At 57.6% G+C, this 19805-nt stretch overlaps 1 protein-coding gene across 1 annotated transcript in view; it reads right to left on the bottom strand.

Annotated features, from left to right (window-relative positions):
• ASPSCR1 (alveolar soft part sarcoma chromosome region, candidate 1) overlaps positions 1-19805 on the bottom strand; it is a 28734-nt gene that overhangs the window by 7967 nt on the left and 962 nt on the right. Inside the window, exons 2-8 of the mRNA XM_010856539.1 lie at positions 19612-19674; positions 19030-19085; positions 15971-16085; positions 14587-14687; positions 9030-9087; positions 7963-8036; positions 7180-7615 (exon numbers count right to left, since the gene is read on the bottom strand). Of these exons, the coding sequence (XP_010854841.1) occupies positions 7180-7615; positions 7963-8036; positions 9030-9087; positions 14587-14687; positions 15971-16085; positions 19030-19085; positions 19612-19674 (903 nt within the window). The remainder of the gene's footprint in view (positions 1-7179; positions 7616-7962; positions 8037-9029; positions 9088-14586; positions 14688-15970; positions 16086-19029; positions 19086-19611; positions 19675-19805) is intronic.

The following is a 19805-nucleotide window of genomic DNA, read 5'->3' as shown; positions in this document are numbered from 1 at the left end:
CCACAACTTCCTGAACAAGGACGTGGGCGACATCAGCCTTTGGCTTCATGCTGCTCAGGGGCCACTGACCTTCAGTCAGACCGTAAACTGACAGAAATCTCTCTGTGTTGGATCTACCCTCAATTCATGCCCCTCTTCCCACACATGCCTCAGCTCTGCTCCAGAAGCCCGTCTGTCTGTCCAACAGCAGCCTGGAGCCAGGGTCCCACGTGGGAGCCAGAGGGCCAGGGAGAGCCACCTCGAGATGACTCTGACTCGCCCGCGTCGTCTGCACCTTGGGGAAACTCCCTGCTCCTGGGAAGAGGAGCCAGGGGTCTGATGCCGCCCATCAGAGCCCAGACCACCCAAGTCCCAGAGCTGCTGCCTTGATCCAGCCCCAGGAGGGCCCTGTCCCACGAGAAGGTGGATTTCCATGGCTGGGTGGGAGGACGCATCACCCCGTCCTACCAAGTGACCAAGGGAGAAGCCAGGGGGCCTCAAACACCTCCACACAGCCTGTGCAGTGGAGCTATTTCCACTGCAAAGAGGAGAGATACCAGGAAAGGGAAGAGGGCCTGACAGCTCCACGTGGGAGGAAGTGCAGCAGACACGGCACCAGGGGAGGCCAAGCCTTGGCCCCGCTCACTTCGGATGCTCTGCCGGCAATCTGGCCCTCATTTGCTGTTCCTTCACCCGCCGCTCCTTGGTCATGGGCAGTTATTACGCACACAGCTCTCATCCTAGATGGATTTATGGAGATGTTTTTGGATAGAGACTAGAAGTCTAGGATGAGACACCATCAGGGGAGGAAAAAGAAAGGTCCACAATGGCCACTGTCAGGGGCCTTGGCGCCCTCACCACGGAGACTGGGTTCCTGTGTGCTGGTCGAGGGCCAGAGCCCCCGATTCTGGGATGGGGCTCCAAGATGAAACCCCCGCTGTGGGGTGGCAGGCTTGGAACCTCCTCAGCACACCTGACAGCTTGTCTTCACAGCCCAGAACTCCAGGTCTACTCTTCAAGAGCCTGCGGGAGCTGCTTGGAGGATGCGTCTCCACCAAGAACACAATGTCACCAGGCCTGGGTCATCCTGGCAAAACTTCAAGTTTTCCATCACTGGCTCAGAGTCCAGCTCCTGAAGGCTGTCAGTATTCAGGGCAGCGACTGGCTCTGACTCCCCCACCCCTTAACCCCCGGAATGCCAGAGGAGCCGGTCTCTCCCCTGATGGCCTCCACGCTGTGGGCATCTGTCAGCGAGAAGATGAACAGAATGATGAGGCAGCAGCCAGGGCCCGGGGCCTGAGTCCACGGAGTTGCGAGGTGGGGGGTCTATACGACTGCCCGTGGCAGACGAGCAAACAGGCACTGTCCTGAGGGGAGGCACAGCGGGTGTCTGCAGGCTCCAAGGGTAGGGCCTTAAGGGACCCAACCCTGCTGGTGAAACACCCCGCTGGGGTCCCTCATTTCCTGCAAACACGCGACCCTGGCAAAGATTCCCTTGTCGCAGCCTCCACCAAAGTTATTACAGACAAGACAGCACCCAGAAAACCAGAAAGGAGGAAAGTAGATGCGAAGAGTGGATGAGTCAGGGTGTCTGCGAACTGGATGAAACTGGCAAGGGGGACAGACGGCACCTGGGGAGGGACGAGACCCTCCGGAGGTGGGATGACAGGAGCACCCTCTGCGGCTGATGTTCAGAGGAGGCCCCGAGCAATGGCCTGAGGCTGGACAGACAGTGGACTGACACCTGGGCCACTTGGTCATGGGGACTTGGGAACCAGCCACCAGCTGTAGACGGCCACCAGCACCTTTAGAAAGAACCGCCACCACCAGGGGACAGGCCCTTCGAGGGAGACCCGAGGGGAGGAAGTGAGGGCACCGCCCACTGTCAGCAGCACTCCAGGTCAGCGAGGTCACAGGCACAGCCAGGGGCTGGGCCTGGAGGGGACAGGGCACCGGGCCAAGATCTGGGCCCATGGCATCCCCCGACAGCTGGTGGACATGCTCCAGTGGCCGCCGCACAAGTGGCTGAGGACCCACTTGGGCACACGAGGGTCCCTTCGTGTCAGAAGCGGCCTCACTGCCCGCTGAGGTTTCATTTTCTTGACGGTAATTTTCCAGGACGTGATGACACAGGGAGAAAAAATGCAGAAACTATTTGGAGGTGACCTCAACCCCAGATTTTCCAGCTTCCCTGTGAGGGCTCTTGTGTCCCTCCCGCCTCCTTCTTGCCCAGACTGTCCTCTGACAATGCTTTTTGGTAACAGGGAATGTGAAGCGTTTCCCCTTGAGGCTTGGAGCTGAAATGAATCACTACGCGGGAGGGACGTGGGCCAAGCCTCCGTCACTCTGAGCCGGCCGCCCTCCGGAGCGTGCGCCGAGCCAACGCGAGGCCAGGCCTGACCGGCGAGGTCACACTCAACCTGAGCCCCGCACCCGCCGGGCCTGTCATGACACAGGCAGAAGCCAGGTCTGCCCCAGCCCGGGGCCGAGGTCCACACCTGACTCTGCCTGCCTTCCGAGCAGGAAAAACCAGAGCGGATCTTAAAAGAGAAACGCTGGGCTGCAACAGCGACACGGGCAGTTTGAAGCCAGCATCTCTGTGCACACAGTGCACAAACCCCCAAGGACTGAAATGAGCAGACGCGGGGCGTGGGGTGGCTCTCCTCATCCACAGGGGAAGACGCGTGTTCCAGGCCAGCAGGCCTGGGAGTGAACGCACACAGCGGACCAGGGCCAGGCGCAATCCCACACAGGGAGCCCCGGGGCCCAATCAGGATGGGGGCCCGCAAACCGGGCCTCCTGGCCCTGGGGGCGGCTCTGGGTACCAAAAGATGTGCCAGTGGCCGGGGTGCCCTGCCCGCCTGTTCTCCATCATGGCTCCGCAGGCTGGGCATCTGTCTCTCCCCTGAGTCCAGTCATGGCTGACAGAGCACAGGGACAGCTGGAGGGCACCTGCCGGTCACCAGGCTTCAGAAACCGCCTTGAGACTCAGCTGGGGCCTTCTAAGCGGCTGACCTATCTGCCAAAAACCCTCAGAGGACATCCCAATTAAGGCCAAGGCTGGCGCCCGCGGGTATCCAGTCACCAGCAGGTCAGGGACAGCTCATACCCACCCTGGGTTCACACACAGGGGACAGTGAGCTGTGCTCTTGGGGGGCTGTCATGGACAGACACCCCAGACCAAGAGAAGGAGGGCGGCAAGCCAGCAAGAGGCGCTGCTCCCAGTCCACCCCAGCCCCCAGGTCCTGGCCAGGGTCCCCCCAGTCCGGTGTGTTCTAAACCTTCCAGTAACCGGGGACAGCCAGAGATGAAGCTGATGCCTGCCCCAAGGTGTGGGTGTGAGGTGCGGAGCAAGTCCACGGGGCCACGTCTCCAAGGGAAGAGACCACCCCCCAGAGGGTGGGGGGCAGGCAGGGAGACGGCGGCCAGCCAGCCCTGCCTAGGGGGTCGGGGCCTTTGATCACGAACCCCTGTGCCAGCTGCGTGGGGGGATGCCTGCTGGGAGCACGGCCCAGCAGCACAAAGAGCTGCGGGGCAGCCTCCTGGGCCAGCGGAAGGACTTCAAAGGACAGGCCAGGGGCCGCCGGGCAGCCCCAACCTCTCCCCGCACCCGGTTCTGACGGCCAGTAAAACTACCTTCTAATAATTAATGTTCTGACATCAAAGGCAGGAGCCGCCCGGGTCTGTAAACCATCCTGGGCCTCAGCCGAGGACCTGCCTGTATTTCATCCTGTCTCTTCTGACTCTTCATTCAAATCCAAAACCACACACAGGCAAAACATTAATGGGAAACTTGGAAACTCTTCTTGATTACTAAAATGTACCTTTGAAGTTCCCCCAAAAGTTCTGTTTTGTTCCCTTCTCCCCTCCCCCAGGACTCGAGGGGACACAAAGCAGACACCATGTGGCCAGCCAGGCCTCCGGGTGCGCGGCTGTCAGTGTGACAGGAGGCGCGAGGCAGGCGGGCGGGCGGGGGATGCTCCACAATCAACCAGCTGCTGGGGCTCCCAGATCAAAGACACGCACTGCTGGCGGCCAGGCGGACCCTCCCCAGGACCCCTCCTTCCTGGGGCCCCTGGGGTCAGCACTCGGGGATGCACTGGGAACCTGCGCCTGACAGCAACCACTACCAGGCCGGCACCAGCCCAAGCCACTCCCCACACAGACATGGGTGTCAGCGGGTTCCCAAAAGATGCAGAGAGCCACAGGCTTTAGGTTGGGAGGAGGAGACAGCCAGCCCCAGTTCTAGCTTTCTGGCCCCCAAACTCAGGGACCCCTCCCCCAAAGGGCAGGCCTGAAGGGAGTCAGGACCCCAGCCCTGGTTCACCCCAACCACAAGGCTCTGCATTCAACCACTGATTCTGGGCCCAGGTGATGAGACTGGGGACTTCATACTACCATTTAATGCAGCCCAAACATTAGTGTAGAAACCAGTGGGGTCCCTGAAAGGCCAGGGTACCATCACTAACTCCCCAGGATGGCCATTCATGGGGCTTGGGACTGGCTCAGTCCCCACCCCACCTCCAACAGCCCCTCCCACCACCATCCGTTCAGCAGGAGGAGACCTCCGATGCCTGTTCCTCTGCAGGGACTCAGGCTCTGTTTCATGGCCAAGCTGCCCCACGTTCCCACAACACACAGGCACAGGTGCCCCTACTTTTCCACTCTCCTCCGGTGTGTGACCTGGAGCAAGAGTCCCTTTCAGGGACCCCACTGGCTTCTACACTGATGTTTGGGCTGCATTAAATAGTAGTACGAAGCCCTCAGTCTCATCACCTGGGCCCAGAATCAGTGGTTGAGTGCAGAGCCTTGTGGTTGGGGTGAACCAGGCCCAGGGATCTAACTCCCTTCAGGCCTGCCCTTTGGGGGAGGGGTCCCTGAGTTTGGGGGCCAGAAAGCCAGGAAGGGGGCTCTAGAAGAGACAGGGTGCAGGCAGGCTCCAGCACTAACACATCAGTGCAACTGCAATTAACAGCCCAGCTAAACACATCACTGAAACTGTGCCCTGGAGTGCAAGGATGGCTTGAGCAGAGAAATCTACCCAAAACCACAGCATGCAAATGAACTCAAGGAGACATAAGGTGTGGAGTTACCTCAATTCAGGAAAAGCAGTTTATAAAATAACCACACTGACGATAAAGAAAAATTCTCAGAGAATTAGAAATAAAAACCCTTGATTTGATAAAGAGACTTTTCACTGTCTTCAGCATCCTTCACAGATAAACTAAGATTACTCCCTGTAAGATCAAGGTCAAGATAAGAATGCTCACTAAATTTGCTATTCAACAGACACCAGAAACCCAATCACTGCTATACAACAAGCAAAAAAAAAAAAATGAAAGAAGAACCCAAAGAAAAAGATAAAACTGACATTATTTGCAGACTCCAAGTGACACTGAGAAACTGCTGGAACCAGGAAAGCAGGTGAGCATCCCACCACCCAGGTGGAGCCTCACCACCCTCACTCCAGAAGCTCCCAGTCCAGGCAGGGAATCCTGCAATGGCTCTCCATCACCTGCAAGGTGATTTGTAAAGAGCAGTTTCTTCTGGCAGCGGCATCCTTCTCATCACATAAAACCTCAAGTGGATCCTGAGTGGAGAGTGGGCACATGGAGTCACTCTGGCTGGAAGGAAGGGGAGAGGAGGGTGGAGAACCTGGGGGCCCCACTCCGAAGGTGCAGCAGTGTCTCAGACAATGCCCACAGGCACCTGTGCAACCTCAAGGGCTCCAGAGGTGAGCATCTGCCGCCCAGGCTGCCAACCCAGGCTGGCGCCACCATAAGGTCTCCATTAGGAAAGACCCTCTCCAGCCACAAGCCAGAGGCCTAAGCTGGACTCTGGATGAATGCACAGAGCCTCCTTAGGGGCCAAGCCCAGGAGGCAGGGTGCCCAAGACAGTCCCAGGGCAAGACATTCCTTGGTGCCCAGGAACCCAAGACACTGAGAAATCTACAACATGCCATTCCTGAAAACAGGGTCTGTGAGCACTGCTGAGGGAACAGTCACAAAGAGGGATACAAGCCCATGGGGGCTTTGCCCTGTGACTCATGAAAGCCCTCCTGGACAAAGTCCCAGAGGCACTCCGAGGGGAAAGTCCTGCATCGGCACCCAGCTCAAGCACCTGATCCAACAGAAGTCATGCCTGTCCTCCCTCTTAGGAGCTCTGCCAAGACTGCAACTGACCAGGGCAGGGCTGGCCTGACCTACAGAAGACCAGAGATGGCCTTGGGGGCTGGCACCATCAGACAGCGGGGAGGCAGACACTGGCCACATGCCTCACTTCTGCAGAGGTGCTGGCCACCTGGGGGTCCCCTTGCTCAGCATGATCCAAGATGCAGGGTTCCGGCCACTGTGCATGTCTGTGTATGGTCAGAGCAAAAGATGGGAGCGGGCCTCACTGCAGGGGAGGGTGTGAGACTCACGATAGCTCAAAGGTGCCCACAGACAGCCTCAACATCTACAAAAGCCCCACGCTGCCCTGATGGCAGGTGTCTATGCAGTAAGCTGTACTGGGTTGACCAAAAAGTTCGTTCTGGTTTTTCCATAGTATCTTACAGAAAAACCTGAATGAGCTTTTGGGCCAACCCAATACCTCAACAGAGTTGATCAGACAGGAAAATGGCGTCACAGAGGCAACCCAGAGCCTGCGCCCTTCCATCCGAGCTCAGAGAGGGCCATGCACCTTCCTCCCAGCCGCGGCTCAGGTGGCCACCAGGAACTTTCCACAAATGTCCAGAAGAGATGTCCAAGGCCCGACCACAAGGCCACAACATTTGTGAAGAGTGAGCAACTTCACCCTCTTCTGGCCAGCAATGGGACACAACGGGTGAGCTGGGGAACGCCTGGCTCAGGAGTAAAGGTGGCATGGCACAATCAAGGCCAAACCACCTTCACATCAGTGCCGGTCAAACCCACCAGCCCAGCAGAAGGCGAGGTACCAGCTCTGAGGCTCTAGAAAGGATGGCTCTGTTGACTGTGACATGGCCACGGGGACACACAGGTTTGTCAAAACCCATCTACAGTACATCTGAAGTGGTGCCTCAAGAAAGTTAATTTCAAGCAAAACAAAGCCAAAACATCACTTCCCTGAGAAGATGAAAACGTACCCAAGTGACCCTGCTGTACCCTAGGCTGACCAGCCACGAGGTCAGGTGCTGTCAGGAAAAAAGACTCCAGTGCCCAGCCCAGCTCACCCCTTACCGGCTCCGGCTCTGGCTGGGGCTCTTGGCCAGGCCTCGACTTCTTCGGCTTGGAGGGGCCTGCAGGGCTGGAGAAGGACTTTGGCAGTTTGGCTGAAGATGACATCAGAGGCCTGGCAGACCCGGAGGAGCCCCCCAGTCGCTGTCCCCCACCAGAGAAAGGAACAAAAGGGGCAGGTGGGGGCTCCTTCGAGATCTGCTTCGCCTGAGCATCTGCTGGTTTCGGGCCTAGGCCATCCACGTGGCTGGCACCCGGGCTCACTGCCTCATCCTGACGGCTCACATCGCCCTGGCTGAGCCCCGCCGAATTCAGCGGGAGCAGAGGGCTGCTGGCTGCCTGGTCAGCCGACATGGAGGGGGTCGGGCTTCCTGGGCTTTTGCTCCAGGAGGCCCCAGGCTCCTGTTTGCTGGCAGGGTCACATCGCTTCATGGAAAACCTGAGTGGAGAGGCCCAGAAAGCAAGTGAAACTCCACACGTGGAGCCCTGGGTCTCATGGTGCCGCCCCCTAGCCTCTGATGACTACCAAACTGAACCCAGTGCCCCAAAAGCACCCCACAGCCCTTCCCAACCCACCTCACCTCCCAGGGCAAGGAATGTGCATGGGGTCACCATGCCAACCCTGCCAAGGGCAGATCCCCCCACCTGACGCTGCACCCTAGGGTGCCCAGCCCCCAGGCTGTGGGCAGGAGAAGCCACCGGCAAGGGTCTGGGCATCCCCATGTTTCCTGATGCCTTTCCTGTGAGACCCCCGTTTTCTAAACCACACTCAAAAACACGCCCCACCTGATGATCGCACTGCCCCCAGTAAGGCCCAGCGACTGCAGCGTGGTGCTCTGCAAGGCGGCTCTGCCGGTCACCTGTGAGGGGGACAGGACATCCTGCTGACCCCGTGCTGATGCAGCTCCCCATCCGCTGAGCCCGCCACATGCTGCCTCCCTGAGCCTGGGCACTATGTCACAGCACTGTGGGGTCACCCTGCCAGCCCCAGCACCCAGAAGGCCTGGGTCCAGCCCCTGCACCCCAATCTACACCTGAGCATTTGTCTGCTCATCCATGTCTGTCTCCCCAACCCCACCCCATCCGAGGTCTGGGTGGGCAGGGCTCAGGCCTGGGTTAGCCACATCTGGCCAGCTGATGAACCCCCTGAGGGCCGGGACTGACCACGATGGCCTCGATCTGGGCCCAGGTGCCCAAGGCCCAGTGGTCTCTCTCCTGCAGGAGAAGATGTCTCCCCTCAGGTCCCTCCCACTCATAGCCCTGGAACCCTCACCCTGCTGAGCCCTGGGTCAGGAACCTCAAGCTGGGAAAAATAGTTGGGTGTGGCCCATCCATACCAGGGGCCCCTCGGGGACAGTGGCCACCCTGGGCCAGGAAAGGGCACTTGGCCAGGGTTGAAACAAAAAGCCCCTGTGAGCCAGGGCACTGAGCGCCAGGAGGGTCCCCCGTCACGGGCGGGCGGGGACAGGCAGGGCCTCGGTGCCAGGCCAAGCCTGCACCACGCCACACTCAGTTTTGAAAAAGATCAAAACATGGAGCAAAGCAAATATTTATTAAAATGAAACCACTTTTGTGACTCTTGGGCTTTGAGAGAAGCTGAGAAAACAAACAGGGCTCTGAGGGAGGTTTGGGAGCAGCCCGGGCGGCCCGCGGTCGGTTCCAGCGGAGCCGGCGTCCTGCCTTTTTTCCATGAAACACATCATGCTTTCAGGGCCCAAGTCTGCCCGTTGCTGCTTTGAAAGCAGGTCTGAGGGAGTGAATTTTCCAGATTGGAAAGTGGGGCTGGGCCTGTGTGGCAGCTAGGAGTGGGCGGCGGGGTGCAGGCCAGGTGGGCGGGTCCGCAGCTCACCTACCTCATCCCTCATGTACACGCAGACCGGGCTGGCCTCACACGGCCGCTCCAGACACTCCCTGTGAGGAGAGTGAAGAAAGCATCAAAGGCGGCCCCTGCCCAGGGACACTGCTGCCCTCAGGACGGCACCCTGGCCAGCGCCATGGGGACCCGCCCACCCTGGCCACCCCACAGCTGGCCATCAGCCTGGCGGTCTCCCACCCACCCCTGGCCTCGGGGCTCAGAGCAAACAGAGGACACGGAACAGGGGCCAGGCAGCACCAGTCACCTCTCAGATGTGCCTCACGTCTCTGGCAACTGTCCCCACGGTCGGTGATGACAAGTCCTGGGGGACTGTGATCTGAGCTTTTATCTGAACCTGTCCCCTGAGCGGGTTGCTGCCACCAGAAACACCAGAATCACTTGGCACGGATCTATCACACGGACTCCAAGGAGACAGTAGAGCAACCCCGGGACTAACAGGGAGGCGGACAACAGGCCCGGCCACCAATGCCCCTCCCCTGTAAAGCAGACCCCGAGATGGGAGGGGAGGGCCCTAGGGAAGCATAGCTGGGCACGCTGGAGGGTGGAGGGCATGTAGGTGCACAGTCGGGCACACACTCTCAGGACAGTCCACACCACTTGCACCGGCCTGTACCTCGACGGCCATCGAGGTTTTAAGCACACAGTGGCCAAGCCCTGGCTTTGGATGGTTAAATTGCTGGTGGCAGGCCTGTGACAACCAACTCAAGTTCATTTCTTCATCTCTGCCTTTCCTAACACATAACCATAGAACTAGCCCCCAAATAAAGGCCCATCCCAGACCCCAGCAGTGCCCCAGGCCTGTCCCTCTCCTCCAGGAAGGGTGATGTGCAGCAGGCAGGAGACCTGAAGCCCCCTTAGGCCATGCAGCTCAGCCCCAGCCGGGCCCCAGGGCTCAAACACAGAAGTGGCTGGGACGGGATTACACAGGTGCTGAGCTGGTAAACGTATGGACACTGGAACACTGCCTGGGCCACCCCAGACCCGGGACAGAGGACCCATGTCCTCTGGGCGGCTTCAGCATGTTTTCTCCCATCTCTCTTGTCTGCTTTCGCGTTTTACAGGGCCAGGCCTCAAGAAAACACAAGACCCCAAAGTGCCAGAGAGTCAGCCCTTGCCAGGCCCACAAGCTCTTCATCCAGATGCCAAAACAGAGGAGCGAGGGAAGATACTCCAGCAAACAAGATCCCAGGCCCAGAAAGGAAGAAGGAGGGGGAGACATGGGGGTCCTGCTCCTTTCAACGGCAACAGAGACGGCAGCTGCCCGGGCTCAGAAAGCTGGCTGACTGCCCATCGCAAGACAGCGGAGCCCGCTCTGCTCCTGGGGGCTCCGGCCACACGTCCTCCCTCCAAAATCCTCGCCCGCGGCACCTGAGGGCAGCCCAGGAACCGCAAATCACAGACAGGGACAAGAGCACGCAGCACCCGGGAAGGCCGGCCGGCCGGCCTGCCTGCTGTCCTCAGAGGCCTCTGGACATCAAACAGCAGCCCGGCTTTGATGTCGGCTCCTCCAGAGGGATCGGGTTCCCGCATGTGGGATCGGAGAGGAGGCCCCAAAACACGCTGAGGGGAGTGGCAGCTGCAATCGCTTCCAGACTCTCCTGGCCAATTAGCAGACTTCTCGTGTCCAGCCGAGGACAGCGGATCAGGAGGTTCCAGTTCATTGGCGAGCCGAAACCGGCACTCCCTGCCACAGGCCTCGCTGAAGATCCTCATTCTCAGAGGGAACTTGGCAGGGCCCTCCCGGGGACCCCTGTGCCCCTGGAACTGCCCTCAGCTCCCCCAGCCCAGGCAGGGCCACTGGCCCAATGGGGGGTGTTGGGGAGGATCTTGCTTCACTAAGGCCAGCACACCTGCTCCTGGGGCTGGGCCAGGGGGTCGGCCAAGGCCCTGCTGTCCTTCACCCACCACAGAGTGCGCCACCCTACAGACGTGGGCTCCCGGCAGGGCTCCCAGGGAAGTGATGCTGTGAACGGGGGGCAAGGCAGTTTATCTGGAGCCCCTTCTGTTTTTGTCACCTGTTTGGGCCTGACCAAGCGGGGCTGGTACAAACTCAGGTGCCTCTGACACAAGCCTGGCACCACAACACTCCTGGACAAGAAGAACCAAAACTGACAGAAATCAACCCAAACTAACAGAGCCATGCCTGCAGGCTCAGAGGGGCCCCTGAGGCCACCAGAAGGCCCAAGGGTGGGTGAGGCTACGTCCTGAGGGGCCAGGTGACTCACACCCACCACACTCAGCAACCCAGCCCATAAAGAGATGAGGTTAGCGCCAGATGGAGCAAGAAGGACGAGGACTGGCCAAATCACAGGGATTCCTCCCCCTGAGAAGACAGAACGGGAAGTTTCAAGAGCAAAGTGGCCTCTGGCCCTTCCAAACAAGGCTGGGGGCGGGGAGGGAGGCCCGCCTGAGACCACGGAATGCAGAGTCCAGCATCTATGCCTTGTGTTAACTGCCCACAAGGCCCTGGGTCTGGGCTCTGCGTGACCACGGCTGGTCCCTAACCTCACAGGCAGCGCTTCTCTGCAGCCCGCAGTGCTTTGGGGACCATACAACCCCAAGAGAACAGGCAGACGGCCTGTCTTTCCCAAGGACCCCTAAATCCCTGCTCTTACTATCCACAGGGTGAACATGGCTGAGATGGACCAGCAGGCTCAGCCATGAAATCAGGCCAGGTGCCCAGGGGCAACGGCTTCAGGGGAGAATCGAGCCTCCATGGCATGCCTGGAGCCTCCCTGCAACAGACGCATGGGAAGTAGAGAGGGGGATGGGCCAGCCCACATGGAGCCAGTGCCGTCCGTAAGAGCTACCAGTCCACACGGGTGCTGAGCACACACAGGGCAGCCGGCCCAGAGGGAGGCCAGCTCCAAGTGTGAGACACGCCGAATTTCAAAGACCTCCTACCAACAAAGAATGTAAAATATCTCCTTTTTCCTGTTGATTACATGTTCAGAGAATAATATTTTGGATATACTGAGTCAAGTTAATTATATTCCTAAAATTAATTGCCCCTGTTTTTACTTTTCTTTGATGTGGCTACCAGAAAATTCTGAATTACCTCCTTGTCCCGCACGTGTGGCCCACATGGCACATCCAGTGGACAGTCTGTTGCTCCAGATGCTGGCATCAGGGCCGGGCCACTGTCCACCGTGATCCCCAAGCAGAGGACCCACCGCCCGACCCACAGTGGACCCGGGATGCCGAGCTCACACCCGCAGCTCCTGGCCATGCACGGCGCCAGTCGCTCAGGGACGCTTACCACTTCCCAAAAGCATCAAGTGAGAAAAACTAACTTCCTGCTTGTCCCACTCTTGGGCACATGGAGACTTGGAATTCCCAGAGCCTCCCACCCACCCAGCCAGTGAGGGAGCTGCTATGAGCCAGCTGGAGCTCCCTCACCACATTGGACCTGTCAGGCGGCCGCCCCCTACTCCGGCAGCAGGGCCCTCTTGTGGCCCCAGCCTGACTGCACCAATTCACTGGGCATCTGGCCATGGTTTTGGCGCCAAAGCCGCCACCCACCCTCCCACATCTGAACCCTGCTTCACAGTTAGCTAATGCCAGCTTCCAAGCAAAGGCCCAGATCTGCGCTTCTGGAGACAAAGCCTCGGCAAGTGCCATCTACAGGTCCAGCAATTCTGCCTCCAGAGCAGATCTCAGGGCGGAGCAGTCGGCAGCTTGCTCAGAGAGTGCATGTGGTGCGTGTGTGACCTTGTGTGTCTAAAAATGGCTCTGTTTCATCCTCATCCCCAGAACTATCTAGCAAAACAGAGAATTCTAGAACAAATGCATTTCCTACAGTGTTCTGAAGGCACTGCGCGGCCACCATCCTGGTACTACCACGGAGAGCCCAAGCTCGAGCCCGCCACCCCAAGGGTGCAGAACCATCCCTGTATCCCCAGCTCCTGACGAGTCACAGTGATGCCACCAGATGGGGCCCCACGGCCAGGCACAGCCAGCCTGTCACTCGGAAACGCATACCCTTTGGTTCTAGGACCGCTTCCCACCAGCTTCCTCCTGTGCTCTGTTTTCTTTCTAGAGTTGAGGCAGCGGGAGCTGGCAGACTGGCCTGTCCAGACTCCCCATCCTCTGGCCTCGTGCTCGTGTCTGGCCGCTGGCTCTCTGGCTCCTCCAAGGAGGAGGCAGGGCAGCGATTCTGCACCCCAGGTCCAAGGTCTGCTCCCACGCCTCTGTGGCCCCACGTGCCCTCAGGCATCTGCTACCACGGGAAGAATGCGCTCGGGCAGGCCACAGATCAGCCAGACCAGCTAACCCTCAGGTGCCTCAGCAGAATGGCAGACCCCTAGTCCAGCAGCACTCCCAGACATGCAGCACACTGGCATGTGTGTCTGGGATCTTGCCATCTGATCCACAGCTATGGCTGACCCCAGCACCTTCTACTGCAGCTTCCTGATCTGCTTCTGAGAGTTCTTGTTTCTGAACCCTCCTTTTTAATGGCAGCCAGCTCCCCAGTTCCAACAGCCTCTCCATCCTCCAAGAAAAGGAACAAATGCTCTTGCCTGTCCTGACAGCTGCTGTCCCTTCCTATTTACACTGGACTGTCATGTCAGGCTCACTCAAACGTCTGGGCACCTTGGCTTTGAGCTCCCAATTACACTGGGGCTCTGGCCACAGTACAGCTGGCTATCAGTAACCAGGTGGTGATCTGAGGAGCCACCCGTGCCCCCAACACTAGGACCTCCAGAATTCTCACGCTCATCTATCCCCATTCTCGGGACAGTGCGGGCGGAGCCCCACCCTACCCAGGGAACCACCTTCCGCATCAGCAGTGTGGAGTCTGCAGGGATCTAGGACCTCATCTCCTTCAGTGCCTGAAGTGGCCCCCCCACCACCTCCCCTTTTCACCCTCCCCAACCTGTCACCGTGAGGACCCCATCCAGAGTCCCCTCTTCCACAGACACAAACCTAGTTCTCGGCACTTGAGAAACATCAACTCATAACATCATATCACCCTTGGGAGGCCCAGAGAGGGCAAACAACTTGCCCAAAGCCACACAGCAACCACTATATCCTTCCACGGTCCCTTCCATTCTGTAGCTGGAGACCTTTAAAAGCGGACAAAGACTTCCATCCCATAAAGAAAAATCAGAACTTAAAAGACTACCATTTTGACACTTTCAGAAACAGTTTAAACCATTAATCACCAGATAGAAACTGACCCATGGCAACCGTCATTACAGTATTTTCTCTGAATACAGCCCATTCTCATGACAAGGGAGTTTTATAGCTGCAGCGTTTGTCAGCACCCTACTTCTCTATTCAATGTTCACCAGACTGGAGGGGGTATCTTGGGTCCCCCACAAGCTCTTCCAGAAGGGCGAGGCCCAGCCATCACACCAGGACACCCAATAAAGACAGATGAGCTACTGGTGTAGCCCGAAGGCGGCACCAGCAGCGGCTGGTGGAGGCCGAAGCACAGCTCCGGCTTGCGGCTCCGGATCAACCCCAGTGACCACGGCAACATCCCCATGGCGGAGAAAGGCATGGCCGAGAACCTGCTCATCAGCACTTACCTGATCTGGGCAAAGTGGCAGAGAAGCTCCCAGAGCGACTGGCCTGAGCAGAAAGTGTCTTGCAACCTAGAGCCATCGTCTAACTGCAGAGCAATGCGCACCTGAGGGTGAGACGTCGGAGCCAGGTCAGGAAGAGGAGCGCTGTCCTGGCTGCACCCCGCCCAGGTCTGGTCCTCAGGGTACAGGCGGAGGGTACTGTGTTCGCTGAATTTTTTTTAAATAAGTGAGCACACTGTTTTATGAGATGCTTTTAACAATTATCTCCCAAAATAGAGACACAAGTCTACTATAACCCACAAGGGGGATAAATACTCTGGTCCCTCAGTCAAGTGACAGACACACTAAAGCTCAACGTCCCCAGGTGAGGGACCTTGCTCCGCCCATTGTCACCGGGCAGTGACTCTCTAGGTCCGGCTACTCCTGCCCTTCTGGCCAAGGGGCTTCTCCAGGGCACGCTTATTTACATTGCGTGTGTCAGTCGCTCAGTCAGGTCCCATCTGCGACCCCATGGACTGTAACCCACCAGGCTCCTCTTCCAAGGGACTCTCCAAGCGAAAGTACTGGAGTGGGTTGCCATTATTTACATTAAATCCCAATAAAAGACAAAAGAGAAACCCGTCTGTGGGAAAGCCTGAGGGGGTCTCCAGCCATGCCCAAGGAATCCCCTAGGGAAGTCAGTGTTCCTTCCACATCAAAGGCTGAGAACCACAACTGTAATGGAAAAAGAGATCTATCAGGCTCAGCCCCAGGCGCCTGACTCCCGGTGGGCTCTAGACTGAGAACTCACACCGCTGAGGCCCTAGCCTTGTCTTTCACCCGGGATGAAAACTGCTTCCCTGCAGTGTTGGGAGGATTTGTACTTTCGTTCTTAAAGGACCTGCCTGAGCACAAGAGGGTAGCTATCATCATGATTCTCGTCTGTCCGTAGTAATCCACTACCATTTGCTAAATCCCTAGGAAGCAAAAGCTGCGGATTTGGTAGAAAGCAGTGAGCTGCGGTCGGAAGACTCGGGCTGTGCTCTCGCTGCGCCCAGTCAGAGGAAGCCTGCGCCTTACCCTGTCCTCATCCCAGAGCTGAGGCTGCACTGGATGCCACACAGAGAGTCCTGCCGGCTCTAAGATTCTTGGCGACATTCTGTGGTGAATGCTGCCAGCATGCCGACATGGACACAGCACAAGTAACCGCCCCCACCCCAAAACACTTCAGCACAAATAATGAAAAGTCTAATTTTCAATCATCAGTTTGGGGAATAGAAAAGTGGCTGTCACCTGACTGAGGATGGGACGAGTGCCTCGCGTGCACAGCCCCACAGCCCACCCATCTGCTCATTCCCAGCAGTCTGAAAGGAAGAGCTGGGAGGTGCGGCCGCCGAGAGCTACCTACCATGTTCTCGGGCCCCTCGCGGCTCCGGGAGATGGGCACCATCTCCAACTTGGCGTTATTGGGCAGGTTGGCGAATCGCCACTGGACAGAGAGGTCAAGCACATTCCTCTGAAACCTGCAAAACAGATCAAAGCCTCAGGCTGCCCCCTGACCTGAACACAGCCCAGCACTGCCAAGAGCAGGGTACGAGCAGACGCCCATGTCTGGCCAGCACTTCCACAGTCCCGGGCAGCAAAGCTGCAAGAACTGAGGGATGGCCTGAGAGCCTGCAAAGACAGGGTGGGTCCCTGACTCCAGTAGCGGGTCTTCTGAAGGAAAGAGACTGAGCACTGATACAGTTCGAGCAAGAACAGTGAGAACACAGACAGGTCACCCCTGGGGCAAAGCAAGCGCCTGCTCCCTCAGACCATGGAGCAGCGATCAGTCCAACTACAAACTCAGAAGATGAAAGCACACGTGGGCACGACTGAAAGGCATGCACCTTGCTCTGCACAGAAAAGTTCTAATGGAACAAAGCCCTGTTGCTACTGCCCGGAGCTGCAGCACTCCAGCCACTGCGGCCACTCGCCTGTACTGCAGGCCACCGGCCAAAATGACCTGCTCCCGTCTCCCCTGCTTCCTGCTATCCTTGGAAGCAGGGCCACAACCCCAAAGACCAGTGACAGAGGCAAAGGTTTTAGAGAATCACAAATGGAATGACCTGACCTAAAATCCCCATGGAGAGCTAGGCCCTCACAGTGGCTGGAATATGGCGATAAAGGGCTGAGACTACCATTCCTGGCTCACAAAGCCAGGTCTTCCAACCCTGGAGCGGCACTGTCTCTCTGTCCACGTCCTGCATGTCTTAGAGCTGGGGACCTGGCAACTTAGAGCTTCCAACAGATGAGGAAGAGGCCCGCGTAGGCCCACAGCCTCCTCTGACCCTCATGTACAGAGCTCCTGGATCCAAAGACGGATGGTTCCTGGATGGAACTGGTGGGAGCAAAGTGAACTGGTGAGTCAGGAGGGAAATACCCACGGCCAAGAGGACAGGTAGAGAATCCAGCGACCTCCGAGACACCTGCTGGTCTCCACTGGCAGCCAGCTCTCCTGGGAAGCATGGCCAGGGTTGTGATCAGCCTGCTTCACAAACAGGAAACCCAGATGTAAAGTACCTACAGGGAGCCCAGGCCACCCAAAGGCAGTGCTAGGACCACACTGTACAGCTCCTGATATCCAGCTCAGATCACATCTCGTTTGTGGACTGAAAGAGAGTCAGATACCCACACCTGACAAGAGGAGGGACAGAAAGGGGCTTGGGACTTGGAGGCCTTGACACTGTCTCACCTGGGTGAGGGCCGGGAAGGTGTTAGTCAGGTGGCCGTGGAGCCTGCCTGACCCTGGGCCCACTCCTCCTGACCCTCTCTGCTCCCACAAATGCTATGGAAAGGAGAACCACCACTGTTAACCCTACAGATCACTTGGGAGTGAGGAAAGCTCTTGCCCGTAACAGAAAACAGTACTGCCGTGTGGCCGTGATTTTATGACACAGACAGGGGCCAGAATGATTCACCAGAAGAGTGAATAAGAGAACTTATTTATGCCTCTCAGAAGTCAGACCGTGAGCTCCATTTTTAATGACAGTTTAGGAGGAGAGGGAGAACTACAGCACTGGCAAGAGAACATGAGATTTGAATACACAAGAAGTGGTCACCCAGCAGTATGAATACCAAGATGTCTTTGGAAACAATGGTTTTCTGAACATGCAAAGGGCGTCTGGAACACCTAGGAAAGAAGAACTTTGATACCCATCTTCAACACTTTAGAAATTGCCACACAACAACTTCAACGTTAAGTGCAAGACAGGACAGCAGAGCTACGGAAAACTCGAGAAGGGAGGCGCTCGGAGCCCTAGAGATGAGGGGAAGGGGCCTCATGAAGTACACACACGCACGTGGGCAAGAAGCTCCCTTCCTTGGCAGGAGCAGCGGTTTTTAAACAAATTACACAGCCAGTGGATACAAAGAAGACAAGAGAAAAATCAATACATGTTGTAAGAGTCCAACCAGGCACCACATGGAAATCTCAGGCAGGTTCAGGGAGAGCAAAGAAAGAGTACATATCTCTGTGACAGGATGCCAGGGGAAGGCCCAGTACAGGCCCTGGGATTCTCCGTGGCTGGGCAGGAGGCAGGGATCTGGGATGACACGGAGGCATGCCTGCTCAGACCTTTTCTATAGAGCCCCACGTGAGAGGCAGCGCGAGCCAGGTCTAGCAGAGCAGTCTCCCACACCTCGGGCTCCTGTCTACCCCTGATGTGAGGACAGCCATACTGCGAAGAATATGCTGCTAAGGTAGGAAGCTCCCCATATGCGACAGAAACCCACACCCACTCGTGTGGGGTTTTGACTCTTTCACTGCCCTAGATTCCAGAATCTGGTGAAACCCCTCTCTTTGGAAAAATGCCTGCACACAAAGACTGGTGCACACAGCTCCAGGGCCTGAGGCCACCAGAAGCTACTTGCAGTTTACAGGTTTCTTCCCATTTCTCCATGATCACCTCTTCTTGCCCTCAGAGCCCCACCAGGAACTTACACAACCAAAGGCCCAGAGCTCTCTGCCGTGGTTGGAATGATGGCCCCTAAAAAGATATATCCATAGCCAAACCCCCAGAACTCATGAATGTAAACTTATTTGGAGACAGGGCCTTTGCAGATGAAATTAAGAATCTCGAGATGAGGTCATCCTGGGTTATCTGCTAGGCCCTAAATTCAGAGACAAGTGCCCTGATAAGAGACAGAAGAGGAGAGACACAAACACACAAGGATCAGGGAGGCAGAGACAAGAGGGAAGCAACCACAAGCCCAGGAACACCTGGAGTCCCCCAAAGCTGAAAGAGGTAAGACAGGGTACTCGCCCAGATCTCTGGAGGGGATGCAGCCCCACCAACCCCATCATCAGAGGCTTCTGGCCTCCAGGGAGTGAGAGAATAAACCCACGTGGGCTGAAGCCCCAGCAGGGCCCTGGGTGAAAGGTGGATTATGGATTTGGAGCCGGTGGCCTGGCCAGAGCAAACTCACTTCAGGTCGTACTCGTTGGGGTTGAAGTCCTGCCGACGGCACGTGTCCTCCAGGACCTAAGGGTGAGATGAGGGTGTGAGCCACTGTGTCAGGCCTGGTCGCCCCAGGCGGGGGCAGGCAAGTGCCGCTGAGGCAGCTGAGGGCACAGAGTCCACCTCTTGCAGAGCCCGCTGGCTCCGAAGGACAAAGCCTGTAATACAAGTCGTGGACCACCCATTCAGCACCTCCACACACCTCACGTGCAAATCCTGCTTACTCTCTCCTCACTGGGCCTGCTGTGTCAACTCAGTTCTGCGGGACCTTCCACATCAGGCCCTCAACAACTGGCCACCACAGGTATCTTCCTACACACTCAGGGACGCCCCTCCATCCCTAGACAATAATGTTCAAACTCCAAAGAGAGCCAGCTCAAGGAGGTCCTGGGTTCCCCACTCGACGGAAGCCCCTCTTTCATCACGCTCTGCACACTGAGTTGCCATTCATCGGCTCAGCCCCCTTTCCCACCGTGTCTTCGCGCCGGCCCTTACATAACAGGGCCCAACAAGCATTTCCAACATAACAGGTTCGACATGGGCCAGCTACCGGGTTAAGGGCAGTAAATGACTCAGCACACGCCGCCACAGAGCACCGAGCCGGAGGGTGACCCTAGAGTGAAGACATGGGGCCGGGACCCTCGGTGTTGGGCTCGGAGCGCCGCGGGCTCGGATGGGGGTAGCGGGGGCCGCGACCCCAGGCATCCCCTCAAGGAGGCTAGCCAGCCCCCATCCCCAAGCGCC

This window comes from Bison bison, unplaced genomic scaffold, assembly GCF_000754665.1.
Source record: "Bison bison bison isolate TAMUID 2011002044 unplaced genomic scaffold, Bison_UMD1.0 scf7180017864371, whole genome shotgun sequence".
NCBI classification, from domain to species: Eukaryota; Metazoa; Chordata; class Mammalia; order Artiodactyla; family Bovidae; genus Bison; species Bison bison.
This window is presented reverse-complemented; position numbering and strand designations above follow the sequence as displayed.